Below are 22,329 nucleotides of genomic sequence, written 5' to 3'. Positions count from 1 at the left end.
ATTTATTAATTATTTAATATAAGTTTTCTAGTAATTAAGTATGGATGACATCAAGGTTAAAATTGTGTAGCACAAAAGATGCATTTTAGACTATCGCAATCTACTTCGTTTAATAAGATAGAAGCCTATAACATAAATAGTCTAGTCAGCTCTACCATGAATAGGCTACCAAACTGCTCCATAAAAAAAAGCAATTGTAAATCATCCAAAATAAATGCCATGGTCACTATATTTTATACAGGTGTCACTATAATGATTTTGTAAATGGCAATCAGCAACCAAATATTGATAATGTGGAAGTTACTGCCATTTGCCATGGTGTGACATTTTGCAGACAATACAAAGGCAGAGTACAGTAACTTCAAAATTGAACTCGTGAAACGCGTGAAACATGCAAAACGTGAACTCACGAAGCACCATGACGCATGCGCGAGAATATGACATCGAGCACAGTTCGGGCATCCAAGAAATGCACACTTTAGCACCATTTTGAGCACTACGCCAAGACCTAAAGCACAATCAATGTAGAATTCAACAGCTTAGATATGGCGCGTCTTCCTCTGCTTGTAAACAAAGCTCCTCACTTCCGAGTCATGTGTCAGAACGCAGGCTCTACCCTCGCGCATGCGTCATGGTGCTTCATGAGTTCACCTCTGGGGCCCAGAATAAAGTTGAATAAAGTCGCTATTTAGTTTTTTTGTTTGCGCACAAAAACTATTCTCGTCGCTTCATAAAATGATTGTAGAACAACTGTAGTGAGATGGACTTTGTAACGTCGTCTTTAGTACCTTTTATGGGTCTTGTGAGTGCAAAATACATTGCTGCCAATGGAGGCCTTTCTGAACCATCGATCGGATTTCAACAAAAATATCTTAATTTGTGTTCCAACGACATGAGGGTAAGTAATTAAATGACAGGATTTTCATTTTTGGGTGAACTAACCCTTTAACTCCAAGTCTTCCAGAGTCGCGGCCAAAATTCTATTCGAAAGGCCGCTGTCCGCCAGCTTCTTTGTTTACAAGTAGCATGCGGAACCGCGTCAACTCTGCAGTCATTATGTTAAGCCCGCCAACCGACTCTATACACGATGTGATTGGCCTGACCAGAGTTTGGTTTTTCCAGCTCGCAAGCCAACGGAGAGTTGCTAGACTACCCTGGCTGCAAATTAAGTTTTGCTGCCGCTAGGGTGCGTCTAGATTTCTAGGCTATGACAGCACATCAACGGCTTCTGATTCAGACAATTTTATTTCATCAAAGCTTCCCACATGGTGCACGCTGCAAATGACCATTAAGTTACACGCACCAAATATACACATGGATTTGTAAGCTCACTGTTACACAAATACATATATATCCTGTGACAGCTATAATTCAATGGACAATCAAATGCACAGCCATTCGCAATTTGTTCTCTGCATCGAAAATATTTATGAACACGCTGTTGCATACCTTTGATAACTTTTGAGGCTTATTTTGTGGAGTTTTTATAAGCCGTTTGGTCGGTTAAATGGCCGTAAAGAGCAGTTAGACTCACAGTGCGGATGAATCGTGTTTGTGTGAAGACTCAGGATCTATTGAAGAGAATGTAGGCAACGCAGAAACTCATACAAAGCGGAAAAAACACTCGTTTTTGATTCATTAATGCATCTCTCACTTACTGTGTGCGATCTCACTGTTTGAAGCGCCAGTCAGAGGAAAATGCCTATCAACGCGTGCTGTCATGAATAATTAAGCATGTGCTGTCATGAACCGGTGAGCCATCGCCATACTATAGTACGAGAAAACGTCAAAACCTATGACGTTGACATTTTAAACCAGGAAGTTGAAAATAGAGCAAAAAGTTTAAAATTAACTAGTTTTCTCCCACATTCGAAACTAACAGAAGATGGTAACACTGTCTTCCATGATGTTCAGCACACATACTACTTCTGTTAAAATCTCAGAAAATTTGATTTAGGGTTTCATCACCTACAGTAATGAGTAGATTCAACACTGACACATGTCTCCCAATCTTGTTCACTCAAGACATAACCATCAATATGGACATAGGCATAATTATGTGTGTATTTGATCGTTCAAGGGCAATAAGCCTAAATAGAACACATTCAGTATCTGACATCAGTCCGTGTGTCAGTACCGAATTGAGTTTGTGTGGTTTACATCGCTTTATTAACTCTTTTTTTTAGTGCTATCATACTTTCTATTTGGTCATTCATCCACCGTGCGTCATCGCTTTGCCCGGTCCTTGACGCTTATGCGAGACGGCAAGTGAAAAATGTAATGATTCGCCTTCGCTTCCACAATCACGGAACTGGAAGAACTGGAGAACTATTAGCTGAAGAATAAAATCAGTTTTATGTGTCTGTGGTAGGCTACAATTAGAAAGAGATTAGCTGTAATATACGATGCATACTAGTCTCATTTGTAGTTGTAAATACAGCAAATAATATTTGGACTAGCGAAAGAAAGAACTACAACACCCCGGAATAAAAAACAAACACGCACACGCATTCTGATTCCACACACATTCACATTCAAAAATGTTTGGCCTAAAAAACACCTGTGGTATTCAGGTACACTTTACTCTTCTGAAACGGTGTATATGGCTTGTTATTTATCCCACGTTGCATAAATGCGAGTCTTCCTGGTGCAATTCTTCTAAGAAAACCTGAACATATCCCGTCTCAAAAAAAATATGGAGTGACTATCAGAGATCCTTTACTTAAACTGCCATATCTCACTACTAACCATATTATACAGTTGATTATGTTACATTTCATACAAGAGTCTTTTCTTGACCCTGTTTACAGTATAACCTAATCACACCAACCTAATCAAATTGGAGTCAGACTAGTTTGGTACAAATTAACGTTTAAATTATTTGTCTGTATGCCAAAGGCCAAGAGCACCATAATAACCATCTAAAAGTGCAATTTTTTCCAAACAAAAGTTATTGTTAATGCAGTTAATTGCAGTTTTCCATTTAAAAGACTGCTGTGAAAGGCTGGACGTGGCCACGCTTTCTATAGTACAGCTGGAGTACTAAACAAAAACAAACAAAATATTTCACATATGGTCACTTTATGATATGAACATGCAAGTTACATATTTCCAGGGCTGCATATGATATGGCAGTGAAGAGAACACTGAGAAACACCGTGTATGTGACAGATAAACTGAGCGCTAACTTTAATGTTCAGCCATATTGCACCTCATTTGATGCATTAACTATAACACTTTCAAAAATAAAAGTTCTTTATTGGCATATGGCTCCATAAAGAACCTACAACTTCCAAGGAACTTTTCCATTGCACAAATAGTGGGGAAAAATTGTTTTTTAAATATTATTCAGACAAAGAAAAAGTGATTCTTTTAAGACTGTTCTTTGGGGAACCAAAAATGGTCCAAAACTCCCTTTTGGAGTGAATAAAAAGCCTGAATTCTCCACATTTTGACAAAAAGACTCTATTTCATCCAGTCCCTATATCCAAGCAGAGCGTATCTTCGGTTCTATCGGAAACACAGCAAGTGTTTATGCTCAGTAGAGGTGAGAAACTGACAGCTGTGTGGAACCACAATAATATCCATCAAGTGACAATAATGTTAAATGGCGCAAAAGGAGGAAATGCCCTGCCAGTTAACAGACTCTAAAATAAACTTATTTTACTAAAATAAAAAGGTTTATGGTACCTGCCAGGTTGGTTTCCATAGAGACACATCTGAACACATTAAAAGAACAATGTGTGGCAAGATTAGCGAATTGGTTTGTTTTTTGCACTTTTTTATTTTTTGCTTTTTGCTACCAACCATGACTAAAAGACTAATGCTGAAACGATTTGAAAAGATCTGAAAATATTTTGGATGTGAATCACTAAACAGGGATTCTTCTTCCCTTCAGATAAGAAAAGAAAGTCCACCACAAATCGGATAAGAGTAATAAGTATGAGTCAGTTGTGGTCATCAGGACTGCGTCATAATGAGTCAAAGCTTGTTTTTTTTTATTATCTCATAATAGACCTGAGGGACAAAGAGACTATAATTAATGGCTGTGAACTGCTAATTTAGGACACAAAAAGTCAACATTCAGTTCTTGTCGAATAAACTGAAAAAATTGGTCTGAAATTGATATGCTGCAGTGCTCACACTATGAGAGGCTAATAATCACTAATCTGAGCAGCTCGGGGTACTTCATTTAAAATAGATGCTTTGGAGGCCTACTTTAAAAAGTGAGTCTAGGAGTGAATAAAAATGTATGGCATCTAAAAGCTAATTACAAATCTTTGTAAATAAATAGGCCTAAATACATAAATAAAGAAATGTTGATTTTAGTTTATTTTAATTAGCTTATTGTAGGAAAAGGCTTATGGTGCATTCCAGACGAGGTTGGACCTTGGACGTGGGAATATCCCAAATTAAATGTCCCACTTCAGACCTCAGTGTGTTCCAGTCAATCACAACGTTCATGTTGACGATGTGATGTCGCCATGACACAAGGAGGCGTATCGTATTTTGTGGTCTTTTGTGGCATAAACATAATCGCTTTGAAAATAGCTGAAGAAAAGCAAAAACGAAGGTATCGTTAAATTAAAGGGTTAGTTCACCCAAAAATGAAAATTCTGTCATTAATTACTTACCCTCATGTCGTTCGACACCCGTCAGACCTTTCGTCTTCGGAACACAAATGAAGATATTTTAGTTGAAATCTGATGGCTCTGAAAGGCCTCCATTGGCACAATGCACTTTACACTCTATACTTCTACCTGAGTAATGAATGCGAATACTTTTGACACCTCTGGTTTTCGAAGAATAGAGAAAGTCTTTGGAACGTATTTCCTAACTATATTTTTAATACTCTTGGAGGCATAGACTTTTTGTTGACAAAATTCCTGTATAATTGGCAAGTTTTCAGAGACAAGCCCTGCTAGCATGGAAATTGGTATATAATCATAATTTTTCACTGCACGATTATTCATATGGAATAACAAATACATGCTATTTAAAACAAATCACTATTCTATCATCCTTGGTTCAATGAAGGGATTACATTAGTAAGACAATTGGTTAATTGCAATGGATATTTGTTATCATACGCTGAACTTCTACAAAAATGTCAATTACCAGTTAAACCAAGAGAGTTTGCTATTGTTCTTGACGTGATTCCAAAGAGTGTGATGTTGCTTAAAGAATGTGTTTTTTGTTAAATGGCTGAAATAAGGTCTGTGGTGAAAACAAGCTCAAAACACTTTCACGTTTTCTTCTACGACATAAAATAGATCCGTATTACCCCACTCGTGATTTTTTTAAAAGCTGTTAGTGTTGGCGGTTGCTAACAAGTGGGACTACAGAGGCAGTCGGGGAGATTAACTTACACGTCGAACAGATAAACTCCGCTTTTACAGCCTCGTGCGTATAATTGTGCTCTTATAAACTAGTCAAACTCAAACTTTCCGGGGAAATGGTTTAGATAAAAACTAAGAGTTGTCGGACGCTTAGAGGTGGTAACGTTGAATCAGTGGGATCGTGGTGTAAAGTTCGTTTACAGCCTAACTTACCGTTAGCTTTTTACTTCAGGTCACTGCATTTACTAGGCTTCAAAATTCAAGTTGTGTTCAACTGTGATAATTATCTTGATGGACAAAACGTCAACGTTAAGTATCAAAAAACATTTGTTGATCACAGAGCTTCTTTTTTTTTTTTTTTACAATAAATTATGGAAGAAAAAAAAAAATTGTCGAGGAAACCAGTGTTATGCTAACTGCAGATTGGACTACTACGTGTACGTGAACACTCTATTGACCAATCAGAAACCAGTATTCCAGAGAGCCTTGTAAAAAAAACCAAAAAAACATTATAATTAAAATAGATGTCTTTTAGGAAGGAGTTCCTGGCAAGGAAAAGTGCTATCAAACGTTTCCCAAAAGATGGATTCAATTTTTTTCAGTTGACGCTGGCGTGAGTACGTCGCGTTCACCTGTGGTGGTAACCATGGCAACAGCAGCCCGATGATTTTAAATTATGTTCTTGGATCATTTGTCAAAATGAGTGATTTGTGTCTTGGTCCTTTAGCAGAAACACGAAAAACAGAAATGCAACGAAAGGTGGACTTGGAAGAGCAAGAGGCTAGTAGTTACTGCGTTTTATTCATTCTCAACACATAATCTTTTTCTAAGTAACTTATAGGCTATATGTTCAGCAACGTTTAAAAGTTTCAGTAAAGACAGAAGATCGATTAATCGTGTCATGTACTGTAATTATGCACCAATCTCTTATATTTACGTATCTCAAATATAACCAAATGTTTTAAACCTTCTTTTTTTTTTTATCTATTGACGTTGTACGTTAGCTGCGTCAGTTGATCCAAACCTCCACAGAGGCGCCTTCGTTCAAAATAATCGTCGAAACACCTGAAAGTCCTTTTATAATTCACACAATAGCTGAAACTCTATATGGCTAGTTGACGAATAAGTTTTCTTTTGTAAAACACCAATTTAAAGAAAAAATGTATAGTGTGAAGTCTGATGTTTGAGAAAATATAAGGGGTCACTAACTTTGTCAATGCTTTCTCTGTTTTTTGAACATTTTTGCTGAAATGTGTCCTATGGTGTGATATTTAAATAATTAAGAATATAATGGTGTCGTGCCAAAGGACAACAGATCTTAAAACTTTTATAGTGGTTCCAAAAATATAAACAATTCTGAGACAAAATCTTACCATGTGCACATGTCATGGGATTCACAGTAACATGACCTTGAATGAGTCCTTCAACTAATTAAACTTGTCAGTGGAATTGGCCGATTTAAAATCAGGATATGGTGTCACACCGGAGGACGATGAAATGTATCAATTTCCTACGCTTTTATAAATATATGGATGAAAAAAATGATTGTCATTTACTAAAATAGACACCTGTAAAATTATGGCTGAGGTATTTATTAACAGCTTTTCTTTTGATTTGATATAAGCTGTAATTTATTGAACAATGCTTAAGACAGTCACACCATAGGACAATTTTGAGATTTGGCTCAAAAATGTACAAAATCTAAAGACAAAGCAGTTTTTATATCAAAAGGTCCATAAGACAAAGAAGTGTTTAACCATTTACTGCATTTTAAATGATGACAATACTAATTATATAAATTTTTCTATCTTGTGTGACAGCAACCCATTTACTGAATGACAACGGATATTAAAATGTCTGTCTCATAGGTCATTGATGCATCTTCTTCAGCCATAAGCAAAGACAAGTCCTGCTGTCAGTGCCGTTCTCGAGGGGTTTTCAGAGTACATATTAGTTTGCAAGGAAGGACAAACCCAAATTTAAACCAGGAACAGCTTGCAAGGTACTCCCCCCCCCCCCCTTGTTTATATGAATAACGTATTGATGCACTTCAGAATATGTATTAGGCCTATGCAATAACAGGCCTATTTTAATGGAATCTTATGATTATATTCCTTTTGTCTTCATCTAAAATGTCTGCAATTCATTCAAGTGTTTTTTTTCTGAATTACAATAAGAAAACATAGGCCTACACAGTTGCATTAACTGATTTCTTTAGAAGAAAGCAGATGAATTGTGTGCACTCTGTTCCATTTCATCAAGGATGTCATCACCAACAGCTTCCTCCGTCGTCCATCCAATCGGTCAGGAACGTCATCAGAAGAAATGTGATGGAGACACTCAAGAACGTGGCTCTCGAGAAACCGAGAAGCAGATGGATGAGACCGCCATACAGACTCAAACCAAACACATGGAAATAGGCAATAAGGAGTCTGAGAGTCCTTTCCATCAGAAGGAACACAGCCTTTTGAGAAGAGCTATCAGAATTCTCTTCATCTTATTCATTATTTTGGGAGTAATTGCTATTTTCATGATTGCCAGCCAGTATGTTTACTTGGAAGCGGGACATCTCTCAAGGTCATGCATGAATGGCTTTGTAAAACTGCGCTTTGTTGGAATGTACAATCCACCCGTATGAACAAATGAACCCATTTGACTTTAACACTCAATAAAGCGTTTCAAAATGGCCTCTTGTGGTTTGAATAGTGGACATGGAGAGTGACTTGAGCAGATGTGAAGACCCTTACACATTGACCTGCACCTCTATGGGGTAAAATTACTGAAAACATTTTTTTCTGAAAAGGTGTGATTCATGTTACATGAGTAATCTGTGACTCAAAAATGTATATTTGTATATATAATAAGTATTCGGGGTAACTTATTTCAAGTCATTTGAGTTACGCAATCAGATTACTTTTTCCATGTAGGCCTAACTAGTAAAGTAACACATTACTTTAAAATTTTTCAACAAACAATCATTCTTAGTTACTTTTTCAAATAAGTAACGCAAGTTAGTTTGTTTTTCCATTTATTGACTCCTGTCCTCATGTTGAGAGAAATCAGGAGTAAGGCGTTGTGTGTGAACATGATGGTTATTGTAGTTTTAAAATAAATGTGAGCATTTACTCATCACACTTGAAAAAAACCTCATTAATAAAAAAACAGTGAAATGCAATCTCAGAATATTATGCAAACCTGCAATAATTAAATATGTTAAATTAGACAAATATACTTTATGTATTTAATCTCACTTTATTAACCAATGCCTTTGCTGCTGACCTTCAATGATCCAATTCAACCATACTAACAATCAAAAATTACTTTAGTAGTAAGCTTGTTGAACTTTCTTCTCCCGCATCCTATTCTTCTTCGATCCAGAATGGCAGAACAGCTAAGGTTTTTTTAAAACAGCGCTCTCTACTTTACAGGTGTGAATTTGCATATTTTCAGCCTGAGGCTTATTAATTTCACTTTTAGGGCCCTATCATACACCCGGCGAGTGTGGGAGAATGTGGTGGCAAGCGTGACGCAAGGTTTTTACTAGTTTCAGCCCAACGCAGTTATCATTTTCATGTCCAGCGCCACGTTGTTTAAATAGCAAATGCACTTGTGAGCACCTGTTCGCCCATGGGCGTGCTGGTCTGAAAACGAGGTGTGTTTGTTCATTGTTGGCGAGTTGATATTTTGAGGCAACTGAAAACGACTGTGCCATTGACCAACAAAAACCTGGTGTAAAGTCAAGTGGATAGTATTTTTTGTGTAAAGGGCGCGTTAGTAATATGGGCGCGTTAGTAATATGCGCCTATAGGCGGGTGCACAATGCGTGTACACTCTGTTTATTACACACACAGGGACGTGCAGCAGCACACAAACATGTTCAAATATTAACAATAAAAGGAATCCTCTCTAGAGAAGCGTTCAGTCTTTCCGTTCGCAAATTCCGCCATGTAAATAGCGAATCCGCCATCGTGCAAGTGCAGCTGGCTTTTAAAGGGAATGGGAAATGAGACTCTGGCTGCGTTCACACTGCAGGGCTTAATGCTCAATTCCGATTTTTTGAAAAAATTCGATTTTTTTGCAAGGCCGTTCACATTTCCAATTAAATGCGACCTTTTGTGATCTCCTGTGTGAACGTGAAATGACCCAGAAGTGACCCGCATGCGCAGAAGAGTACTCAACGACGTCACTTGTTGTTTACGGAAGTAGCCAAATATGGGTGTCAGCATTGGAGTTCGTTTAGCTTTATTAAAGTTATTTTCGCAACGGAGCCAGCACCATTACAACCTCCTCATGTTAAGAAGAAAATTAAAAAAGAGGAGGAGAGCAAGGTTTTTGGCCATGGCGTTTTGTGGAGCAGTGGTAGCAACGTCGGTACAGAGAAACGTGTGGGTGCGGAGTCGCAGCCAGGAGTGGTGGGATACTGATGTGAGTGGCTTTACTGATACCGAATTCGTCAGTAACTTCAGAATGACCAGATCCACCTTCAATTATGTTTGTGAGCGCCTTCAACTAACTTTGTCACGGGAAGAGACACGTCTGCGGCAGCCCATAACAGTGCAGAAACGCGTTGGAGTTGGAGTGTATTGGCTAGCAACAGGTGCGTACTTCTTCTTTTATTGGCGGTTAGCAACTATTTCTTGTGCATTACCGCCACCACTGGACTGGAGTAAGGAACGGGAGTTACTGACTATTCTGTACTATTTTAAACAAACAAAACTAACAAATAAAACAAAAAATAAAAACAAATAAAGTAGAGTTTTTATCTTCTCATTCCCGCCTACTTCAACGTACAATGATGACGTTTGTCGCGTATCAACGACGTGCGGGTCGGATACATGTGACCTGGCAGTTCAGACTGAAGACGCATTTCAAAAGATCGGATATGTATCGGATTTGAACCACATACCCAAGTGGCCTGGGTCGCATTTGAAAAGATCGGATCTGTGTCGTTCAGACTGTCATGAAAAGATCAGATACAGGTCGCATAAGGGCAAAAAAATCGGAATTGGGTCGTTTCAGCCTGCAGTGTGAACGCAGCCTCTGATTGCACGTTACACCCAAAACACACCCATGACTCAGGATGAAGAGACCAGGTACAACCCTTTTTGGACCATGCGCCTGCATTTTTTTGTTATTAAAAAACAACCAAGCAAGCCCATCCCAGGTAGCCTAACGCAAATGTTTCCAAAAGTAACTAAGTAACGCAAATTAGTTTCTTTTTTTAGTGAGTAACGCAATATCGTAATGCATTTCTTTTAAAAGCAACTTTCCCCAACACTGGGGGCGGAAAATGAAATAATTTTAAGCCTTGAATTGTATGTCAAATGTATGTCTTATTTTATGCCTTGAATTTTTTAATAATGATAAAGTTGTATAAAGTGCTGTGTTTCTTTAAAAATAACAAATGCATGAAAACAAAGGCTGCCTTCTAAAACCTTAACTTAAGATTCTCCATTTTATCATCATTATTTGTCATTGACCCATTTATAAAATGTACTTATTTATTGGTCAACAAAAACATTATCTGTGAAGCAAAATTATATTTCTGTTATTATAAAATGTGTGAATAGCTTACGCTGACTTGTCAAAAGGTCAAACTGGATAAATGTAGGCTAAAATACATAATATAAATTCCGTACGGATCTGACAAGTTGTCGTTGAGTTATTCATGATTATACTATAATCAATAAGACGTTAAATTAGATCATGTATAGACATGGACTTTTGACGTAAATACGTCAGAGGTGAGACGTTCCCTTTCAATAAAAGCCGCCCGAGTCCAGGAGGATCAGAGGACCACGGGGAAAGGAAGAAGCAGGAGTTTTACTAGTGTTTTACCAAACACCCAACTGATACTCAGGGTAAGTTTTCAATCTCCGTCTCTCTGTTTTCTTTTGGCATGTTTTATAATGCTTCAATAATGCTGTTTCAGATGAACAGGTCTGTCGCTGGAGTTTGTGCGTCTCTTATAGTATGTGCTTTTCTTACGGAAACACTCGGAATGGTGATTGCGGTAAGAGATACTTTGATTCAAAATTATGCATTTCATTATTTAATATTGTTTGTTTTAATGCAAGTTAAATTTGCGGAAGAGTTGAAAACAGTGATTGAAAAGATCTTACTGTTAGAAAGCAGACCGGGGCAAGTTGTCACATTTTCTTTTAGCCTACTCGAGTGAACTATTCTCAGAGTGGCTTTAAAAAGAAATTGAAGTCAGTTCTGTTTAAACACATGCCTTAAAGTTTTCACTATAAAAAATGAACAGTTCCACTTTTGTTGCGTGAGAAAAAAGGAGTGCACGTTTACCATTGTGACAACATGCCCCAATACATGGATAAGTTGTAATAACGGGACATGGCATAATAAATAGACTATTAAACTGTAAAATGTAACGTCAAATAGCAAACAATCCTTTTGGACAACTATTTTAACAGTTAAAAATCAGCTTTCAGTAAAAAAATCTACATCTAAAATATGATATTTCAATGATTTTAGTTTGGATGGCAAAAAATAGTTTGGAATTTTTTTTTTTTTTAGATTATTAAGGACTTTTTGAACCTAAAAAATATTTCTAAACAATTATTTGTGTAATTGCAGTTTTATATTTAAATGTATTCTATTTATATAAAAAACATATTTATATATTCTATAAAACAGGCAAAAGAGAAGAGAGGATGGACCCTCAACAGCGCTGGGTATCTCCTCGGTCCTCGTGAGTTCTCCAATACATATTTTTGTATCTGTCTTCTCTCTTTATCTTTCCCCAGCTGTTTATGAAATACAGTTGCGTATGATTTATGTGCTCATCGTGATTTTGCCAAGTAAGACATGTTCTCAACATATTTTGTCCCTAAAAATCCTGTTTTTGATGTATACATTTGTTTCCTTATTTGCTTTTCTTTTGCTTTGAGTGTGCAGGTCTACTTTTTAAACCTTGAAAACAATACCTGTTTAGTTTCTCAATGTTCGCTCTCTCTGATGAAATGTTTTGGGGTGCACTGATGTTGAGCTTATTACCCCTGTGTAGGTCAGTTACAGACGCTCCCTGTGTTTCAGGTCGTATTGATCATCTTATACAGATTAAGGATTCTCCCAGTACAAGGGGGAGAGAAGATCTGCTTGGTCAATGTAAGATGGCCCCTGCAGGTTATTGAAGTCAGATGAGGAATTGCTCTGTGATGTTTTGCTCTTTGTGCTATCTGCTGTTTTGCATGGCTGGCAATGGTTCCATTCATGAATCAAACAAAGATCTTTTCACCTGAACTGGAAAGATGGATTTATTATGCTTTGAAATGATTGCTTTGATGCGGTTTGATTTTGTGCAAATGCATGAACTATTCTTCTTCATGAACTTTCTAAATACTGTCCCATTTAGCAGCAGGTTGCTTTTTGAATAAGCAATATTCTGCTCCATTTTTCTTGCATTATGGTGAGATTTAGACGATTAAGGGAGATCTCACTCTTTTTACATCCACTATCTTTTGCTTTACCATCTGCCTCTGCTTTTGCTGTCATTTTTGCAATCTAAGTGCTCTTTTTGCATTTACTGGTATTGTGAAAAAGAAGTACACTTGAGCATACTTTTATTATGGAAATAATATACTTGAAAATAATATACTTAAGTGCGAACTTAATGTTTTAATTGATTTTATTTTCAATTAAAATTAAATGTATGATGGATTAAATGTATATTAAATTAAAATTATGTCATTATATTTACTCACCATCAAGTATGAACATAAAATAAGATATTTTAAAGAATGTTGGAAACCAAAAGATTTTCTGCTCCCCATTGACTTCCACAGCAGAAAAAAAAGGTACAAAAGCTGTCACTGGGGCGGTACTTTTTCAAAAGGTACACTTTTGTACCTAAATGGTACATATTAGTACCTAAAAGGAACAAAAGTGTACCACCCCAGTGACAGCTTTTGTAACTTTTTTTTTTTCAGAGTGTGTTGAAAAAAAACCCCCGAATGGGGTCCAGAAACTGTTTGGTTACCAACATTCTCCAAAATATCTTCTTGTATGTTCATACTTGAGGGTGAGTAAATAATAAAAATTTCATTTTTGGATCAAATAACTATCCCTGTTAGATTGTTTTTAGAACTTTACATTAATATATTCAAGTATTTTATATATATATATATATATATATTAGGGGTGTAACGATTCATCTACTACATCGATGTATCGATTTATTTTCCTACGATCTAACTACATCGATCTGTGCTCGGCAAGTTGGCCTTCCGGACGACATATATCGATCTAACATCGTTTTAAAAGGTAATCAATCGATTGTATCGATCATAGGAAATAACGCATTGGATTTAAGCACGTCAGACTTTAAATGGATGTTTTTTCTTAGCACTTTTAATGATAAAGGCGTTAAACGTTACTCGATTCAGTCTGCCTATCTGTGACATCATCGCAACGCACGCACCAGCAGCAGCGCTAAGAAAACAAAACATAGCATGGCGTATGGCAGAGGAGAAGCCAACCAGCGAGAAATTATCAAGCCACCAGGAGAAAGAGCTAAGTTAGTAACGTGTTACCTGTACTTTCAACCCTTGCTAAATGTTACCTGTGCATTCCTGGGACCAGTGTGCCAGCAGAGCGAGTTTTTAGCACTGCTGGCAACATAGTGAACGCACAGAGAAGTGTTCTGCGGTCAGATCATGTTGATATTTTTGAAAAAGAAATATGTAGAGTCATTGAAGAGTAGTTGGTTACATTTTATCTTTTGTTAAATATTGTTTGTTTATTAAACTGAGAGTAGTAGCAGGTTCAGCCAGTTTATTCAAACTGAAGAAATGTTGGTTGCACTTTATTTTTGATATTAATATTGTATTTGTATTATTTTAATGTTGAAAAACAACAGCAAAAGTAACAGGTACACCTACTATTAATTAAACCTGAAGAGAAGTTAGTTGCACTTTATTTTTGATATTAATATTGTAATATTATTATGTTGGATAACAAAAGCAGAAGTAGCGGGTTAACCTACTGTTGAAATGTTGGTTGCACTTACTGTGCTTTTATTGAAAATGTATTGAATATTGATAATGAGAGCAGAAAAGGTTAACTTCCTGTTAATTCAACCTAAACTGTTGGTTGCACTTTATTCAAATAAAATTTGAATGCATTTGCCATTAATTGTTGTTTACTTGTTTGTTTATATCCATAATTAATTGATACCTGATTCCCTTACAAGAAACAACAGGAATCTAGGAAACTTCACCTGCACTGACCAGTATCCAGATATTTATTTCAGTCACACAATTTTTGGCTAAAAAGTTACTGAATCGATTTCAGGTCACTGAATCGTTTCGGATCGTATCGTTCTAAATGAACCAAAATCGTCCTTGAATCGTATCGACAACCTCAAATCGTGATACGAATCGAATCGTTGTTAAAACGAATCGTTACACCCCTAATATATATATATATATATATATATATATAAATAAAAATACTTGAATATATTAAAAATGTACTGACAAGTATTTATGGTAAACTAAAATATACCTTAATGAAATGTCTATTTAAACTTGCTTGTTATGCATTTAAATATATTAGTAATTTCTTTTAAAATGTATTAACTTTAAATGTAATATTGAATAACACTACAGATAAAATTATAATCAAGTACTTCTAAATAAGTGTACTTTAAAGCAAAACTAAAATTATTGAAATATATTATGCTTTTAAATGTACAACTTAAATTATGAACTTAAATTTGACATTACAAATTGCACTTTTTAAAAGTGTACTTAAACAGTGGACTCTATTTAAGTGGCCTTTTATTGAGGTATTATTATATTACATGCAAGTACAGTAAAAGTAGACTTCCAAGATTTGAAGTACACTACAAGTATATATTCAATACAATCAAGGGCACTTCTTTTTCACAAGGGTGTGAGTGTGTGCTTTGCACTGCAACAAAAAGCAATTCCATGACTCAAGTCCTGCAGGTTGCTCCAATCTGTCCCAAAACAACAAAAAAACAAAACAAAAAAGATATTCCTCGGATAATGACTTGTCGCATTAGTAACATATGTGTGCCACAGGCAGGTCTATGAATATCAGCCCGGGCGTCAGGGTTCTCAGCGGGATGTTCAAATGATCAATGTGATTATGTGTGGTTGTGCTTTGTGATCAGATGCCATAGACAGCCACAGGACTCTTAGTGACAAGCACGGGCTGGCAGGGAAGAGAGAAATGCCCATAGAAGAAGATTTCAAGACAGGTAAGAAACATGCACCGCCAGCAGGGACTCATCAGTGTGAAAGCACAAAAGTGTTAATTAAGATCGGTTTCTGTGGTTTATTAGACTCTCTAAAGGCTGGCAAGTGGATTCAACGATCCATTTAGATGTCCATTAACTTTTAATAATGTTCTTTCACAGATGCTGTAGCAAAGCATTGTAATTAAAATAATAAATGATAATGACTGTATAAAATCTTGTAATGACGGTTTCTGGTCTTTAGGAGCTATGAGGATATCAGATGAGGATGTTGTCCATACCATCATAGACTTCCTTTCTTATCTCAGATTAAAAGGTAAGTGCAATTGTTATTTTTGAAAGATTTTGCTAGATTTATATTTTATGTGGTGACTTTGGGGGAAATGGTTTCGCGTGGTAAACCGGATAGATAGTATAGATCACTTATTAACTAGAACTGGCAAAGATGCATAATTATATTTTGGGAAATTTAAATTGTGGATAGTTTTAAATCTTAAAACTACCATTCAAAAGTTTGGGGTAAGTACAATTTTTATTAAATAAATAAATTTTTGTTCAGCAAGGATGCATTAAATTCATCAATGGTGTCAGTAAAGATATTTGTAATATTATGAAAGATTCTCTTTTAAATAAATGCTGTTCTTTTGAATTTCAAAGAATCCTAAAAATATGAAAATATTTTTCAACCATCAATAATTGAGCACAAATAACAATAATTACTAAGCAGCAAATATTGTGTACCATATACATAATAGAAGTAACGCAGCACCTGAACACAGAGACCTCAATACTTGGAACACAATGATGGTAACATTCGATAGATCGTTTTTGAGTATGAATGTGCTATTTTGAGCAAAAAATGTACTCCAAATGTCACGTTACTTAACCTAGCAACAAAAGCAATGATAAAAGAGCTTGGAATATAGCGAAACATTTACCTTATTAATTATTCAAGCCCCAGTGCATGATGAGAACACCAGTATCAGAAAAGAGTACTTTTACTTAATTGTATAACATTGATATTTACACTTAAATTTATACAAGCTTGAATTGAGTACTGATATAGAATTTACTTTTGATGAACTAACTTTTTCCTGTAGAAATGACATTCGTTTTTTCTGTAGTATTTACTAATCATTTTTAACAGTGTAGCTTATAGCATCAAATTAGCCACACTATTAATAAACAGACACACAAAGGACATGAAATGTGTGTACCGTTCAACTAAAGTGGAAATCTGTGCAGTTCTGAATAACAGTAGGTTTAGGCAAATATGAGCAATATATGCACCTAAAATATCTTGACTGCAAGGAAGTGAATTGTTCTAATTTTCCCATTTTTTTTCCTTACTACTTCCTGCAGAAATTGGGGCTCTCGACAGTCTGCCGTCCTCTCTCACATCAGAGGAGATGAGCCAACCCTAATTTTGACCGAATTCAGCATTTACACACCCTGACCTCCACCGCATCGACTGAAGTCTCTCTCAGAGGCTGTATTAATGTTCGACGTCTTCTCCACAGCACTGTTATCGACACCAATATGTAAATTTCACCACGTAACTTTAATCTGTCAGAATCACTGATGTGGAGATGGATTCAAAAAATAAAACTCATAAATGGCATTCGACAACTTCTTGTCGGTCTTATATTTTATTGTTATATTCATAGAAAAGACAATAACCATGGCCGACTATTTCTGACAGGTAGCAAAAACCCTTTTTTTATTTTGAAAGTATAAAAACAAAACCCTCTAACCTTTTATAACAATTCAGTTCTCCTAAGACCTAAGGTTTTTTTGCTTCTTGGTTGGGACACACAGGTGGAAGCATGAATAATTAATCCTGCAGCTCTTAGCCCCTCTGTGGTCATCTGGCACTCGGACAACGTGCCACACAGTTAACACAATATGGAGATCACCAGGGTACGTTTTCTCCAGTGTAGTCCACAAATCCACCGTGATGTTTCTCCGTTAGTCCAGAAATGACAGACAACACGGATGATATGCTTTCCTCTGGACTCAAAGGTGCCTGTAAATGGCAAGTAAATGGAAAGATGGGTTCAAATTAATAGTCCTTGGGATTGACACAAACTTCACGATTTAATGACTTTGGTTCACAAGCTTGCGATTTGATTCGATTCCGATTCACAAACTCGCGGTTCCAATTCGATTCCAATTCACAAGCTCACGATTTGATTCGATTTCCGATTCACAAGCTCACGATTTGATTCGATTCCGATTCACAAGCTCGCGATTTGATTCCGATTCACAAGCTCGAGATTTGATTAGATTCCGATTCACAAGCTAGCGATTTGATTCCGATTCACAAGCTCGAGATTTGATTCAATTCCGATTCACAAGCTTGCGATTTGATTCGATTCTGATTCACAAGCTCGCGATTTGATTCGATTCCGATTCACAAGCTCGAGATTTGATTCGATTCCGATTCACAACATTGTTATTCCGATTTATATTACATTTGATTGGCTATATATCAGGTACAGTATTAATTGATTTGTATAGAAACATTTAAATATCATAGTGCATACATTTAGCAAAATGCTCCTCTCTAGTGGTCATTTTTCTTTTAACTACTGAGCTTTGGTCATTGAATGGCTTTTCTGAGGTAAATGTAATGTTAAAATGTGCGTTTTTGATATGAGTGTTTAAATTATGGTATAGAATAAAATGTATACTATTATAAAAATCCATAGGAAAATCTCAAGGGAACCAGTGGCAAATTAGTCTTCCAGGTTTTGACATCATCCCTGCATGAGAGGTGTGCTACAAATAATGTTTATTGAAGTTTTGTTCACGCAAGTGAAAACAAAGGCAAAAAGGTTGATTATTGGGATTTAAGATTCATTCATTTTATCAACTGAAAAACATATTCACCACTCACCATTGGTCCGCCCATATCAGTGCGCACCCAACCAGGGTGAAGGGCGACGCACAAGATCCCCTCAGCTTCCAGATCAGTAGCCAAACACCTTGTAACCATATTCAAGGCACTCTATATTTAAAAAAATACATTTAAAAAAATTAAAAGTTAAGTATGCCAGTTCATAATATGACTGCAACTGAATAATTTCCCCCACAAAGCAAATAACGGGTGTTTTACCTTAGATGCCCTGTAAGCATAACTCTTGAAGCTTGCTCCTTCGCCCCAGTTGAGCTGCACAGAGCCCAGGAGAGACGACACATTGATCACTGCGGCTCGGTGGATTCCCATGTTACTGCCTTCAGCCGCCGCCCTTCTCAACAACGGCAGGAAAGCCTGAAAAAGACCATAGGGAAAAGAGGAACAGGAAGTTTCTACGAAAATAATTACAATTATAAAAACTAAAATACAGTTATGAAATGTATTAGATTGAAGTTGCCAGTGTATGGTTGGTACTCCATTGGTCCAGCTATATTACCTTGGTCACAAAAAGAGGAGCAACTGTGTTACTCTCATACGTTTTCATCATGTCATCTCGAGTGACTGCGTTCAGTTCAGAGGGAACGTTAATCGCCGCATTATTAATTAAGCAGCTCAAGCCATCAGCACCCACAATGGATTCCACTGCCTGTGCTGCCGCACCCACACTGGTGTCACTGGTGACATCTGAAAGAAAAAAAACAGACCTGTCTGTGAACCGGTTTGATCCAATTCATTAAAAAAAACGGATCACACAAAAGAAATATAGCAGATGAAGTTGTTCACAGAAGTGGGACTTTTTATTGTTATTTACAACCAGTGTTGTTATTGTTAACTAAACCTAAAAATATAAAAAATTGCTTTCAGTAACTGAAATAAAGATGAAAATATTAGACGAAAAACTTAAGTGAAAATTTAATATTCTGCCTTGGCAACAAGCTGAAATAAATTCATGTTAAAGAACTAAAATGACTAAAGCCAAAACAGAAATAAAGTTACTAACAAAAACTATAACAAAAGACAAATTTTAAATATTAATAAATAATATCATAGTATATCAATAACACAAAAAAGACGAAGCTGAATCCAGCTACTTATTCGTTTATTACTTAGTAATATCCTTTTAAAACCCTGATATTCCATGATTTCCAGAACTGTTTGAATCCTGTAGATAACAACAGAGGCGGATAGTAACAAAGTACATTTACTTGAGGACACTTTTTGAGTATCTGTGCTTGAGTAGCATTTTTTTCTGGAAACTACTTCACTACATTTGAAAGACAAATATACTTTTTAGTCCACTACATTTCTGTCAAGGTCCTCGAAGTAGAAAGTAATTTCTATGTAGCCGCTTTTGAAAGTCAGTAGATGATTTTTTTTCTTCTTTAAAACTTGATTGGGGTTTGTTTGCAGACAGGCCATCAGTAATCAATCTTGTAGGGTCACAAAAATCTATTGACATTTTCGCCCACGAATAAATATGAGACAAATGTAAGAGAGGGATGATTTGGGAAGAGATCCAGTCAGAAATGCTGTCCTGTGTAATAGAGGAGCACATTTGAATTGCTCAAAAATGTCAATGTCTGGGAGAAAGAGAAGAGCAGACATGTGGATCAGTCTGAAAAAGGCGACGACATGAAAGAGCTCGATTCATAATCAATAATTTGCATAATCCTGTCAAAAAACACAATGAAGAAACCTTTCTTTTCTAGTATGATTTCGACTTAGATAAGAGCTTTGTAACTTTTAAACAAGTATTTAAATGAGTTCAAAGTAGTCGTATGTTAGCATGTCAGATGGAGCATGACTGGCTTAAACACCACCATGATGGCACAGTGTGCAGTCATACAACAATGTCACAATAATAAAATAATGCGTTTACGTTTACTTAAGTACTTTTAAAAGCAAGTACTTCTGTACTTTTACTTGAGTAAAAATCTATCTGTACAACTTTCACTGGAGTAATATTTGACCAGTAGTACTTTTACTCAAGTAATGGAGTTGTGTACTTTGTCCACCTCTGGATAACAATTACATGAATTAATTAAATAAATATAATTTGTACTTTATGTATAGTTTAACAGGGAATTTATAGAGTTTAGTGGAGAAATTAAATTATACATTATATTTGTCAATGTCAATAAGAATCTAATTTCCTTGTAACTGGTCTCCACCTACAGGACATATGTGACATGTGTCATACGTCGCATGGGTATATTTGTGGCAACAGCAAACTTTCAATAAAAATTATCGAAGATATTTTGTAAGTTACCTACTGTAAATATATATACACAAAGTTATTATTAGTAATAATATGCATGGCTAAGGACTTCATTTGGACAAGTTTAAAGGTGCTTTTCTCAATATTTAGATTTTTTGGCACCCTCAGATTTCAGATTTTCAAACAGTTGTATCTGGGCCAAATATTGTCCTATCCTAACAAACCATACATCAATAGCTTATTTATTCAGCTTTCATATGATGTATACATCTCAATTAAAAAAAAAAAGATTGACCAATATGACTGGTTTTGTGGTCCAGCGTCACATATATAAGAATTGCACTCCACTAGTAATATTTTACTATAATTTGTGCTATAGATATACTGTAACAGTGAATATACAGAGTTTAGTGGAGAAATTAAATTATACAATATATTTGTCAATGTCAATAAGAATCACATTTCCTTGTCATTGGTCTCCACCTACAGGACATATGTAAGAATTGCACCCCACCAGTGATATTTTGGGCGAATTCCAATTGGAAGTGAGCATCCCTACTTTTATAATGAAGTTATAAAATATGATTTTTGTGTGTGTGTGTGTGTGTGTGTGTTCCCTCTCTGCTTAACTCGCCGACTCTTCTTCTTACACTGCAGGCAGTCGCATTTACCAAACGTATCTACAACATAATTTATTGCTTATGAAACATATGATAACATATATCACATTCTATGTGACAGAGTAACTCACCTAGAGGCACAATATGAACGCCTGGATTAGACTTGGCAAGTTCTTGCAGTTCCTGGCAATGACAGCAAAGCATAATCGCTCGTTAAGCAACTTCTCCACACATTGTTATTGTGCTGTCGTGCACTGTGATGGCCTACCTTTGCAGCAGCTGGATTCCGGGCGGTTGCAATGATCTTTTGGGGTCTTTCCGGGGTAGCGAGCAGCTGTCTGACCATTTGCAGTCCGAGCCCTCTGCTAGCCCCCGTGATCAGCATCGAGCGGCACTTTGTGAAATTAATCATTTTCAAAACGTCGCGAGCACTCCAGGCGCACTGTCTTTTTAAAGGGTTTCACTTCACTTGTCGAGCTGGAGGCGGGGTTAGTTTCATAAGCGTCCAACCTGCAAACATTTCACCAGATATGAATAAGACACTAGAAATGACAGCAGGGACAAATGAGTGACGTTAATTCACTCGCTTTAGTTACGCGCTTCACTATGCTTACATCATGATTAATTTACTAATTTACTTAAAAGTTTAAAATAATACAAATATCATTAAATCACATAAATGTATTGTTTATCAAGTCGATTTACAAAATAAAAAGGATAATTATGTGAAATATTGATGTACGCGACCTCTCGCGGTTTTTACGGTTAAGCGCGTGAGCTCAAATCCTAAAGGCGAGCGTATCACCCTCCAGCAAGTTTAAAGTCTGCAACGTCGAAATATATAACATATCCAAAACTCATATAGTCTTATATAAGTCAAATTTGTTATTTTAAACGGTCAAAAATCCATTACGTGCTTATTTATCGGGTAAGTGTCTCATAATGGTTGTAAATGTACTTTATAAATTTCGTGAGGTAAATTTAATGAT

General features: G+C 36.2%; 2 protein-coding genes across 2 annotated transcripts; one reads left to right on the top strand and one right to left on the bottom strand.

Annotated features, from left to right (window-relative positions):
- Positions 1-11,271: 11,271 nt before the first annotated feature.
- Positions 11,272-17,006, top strand: gal (galanin/GMAP prepropeptide; the record flags this gene model as incomplete). The annotated part of the gene is made up of 6 exons (XM_079809005.1): positions 11,272-11,352; positions 11,997-12,051; positions 12,396-12,467; positions 15,499-15,585; positions 15,827-15,898; positions 16,945-17,006. 6 exons carry the CDS (start codon positions 11,272-11,274, stop codon positions 17,004-17,006), a joined length of 429 nt encoding a protein of 142 aa, XP_079665131.1.
- Positions 17,007-17,197: 191 nt separating this feature from the next.
- LOC307121415 (C-signal) lies at positions 17,198-21,847 on the bottom strand. Its single transcript, XM_079809004.1, has 6 exons — positions 21,609-21,847; positions 21,472-21,523; positions 18,999-19,186; positions 18,701-18,856; positions 18,482-18,592; positions 17,198-17,608 (listed from the first exon to the last, which is right to left on the bottom strand). The coding sequence occupies exons 1-6, from the start codon at positions 21,750-21,752 to the stop codon at positions 17,495-17,497; spliced, it is 765 nt and encodes a 254-aa protein (XP_079665130.1). The 5' UTR covers positions 21,753-21,847; the 3' UTR covers positions 17,198-17,494.
- Positions 21,848-22,329: the final 482 nt, after the last annotated feature.

This window comes from Gobio gobio (assembly GCF_949357685.1).
Source record: "Gobio gobio genome assembly, chromosome: 25".
Lineage (NCBI taxonomy): Eukaryota > Metazoa > Chordata > Actinopteri > Cypriniformes > Gobionidae > Gobio > Gobio gobio.
This window is presented reverse-complemented; position numbering and strand designations above follow the sequence as displayed.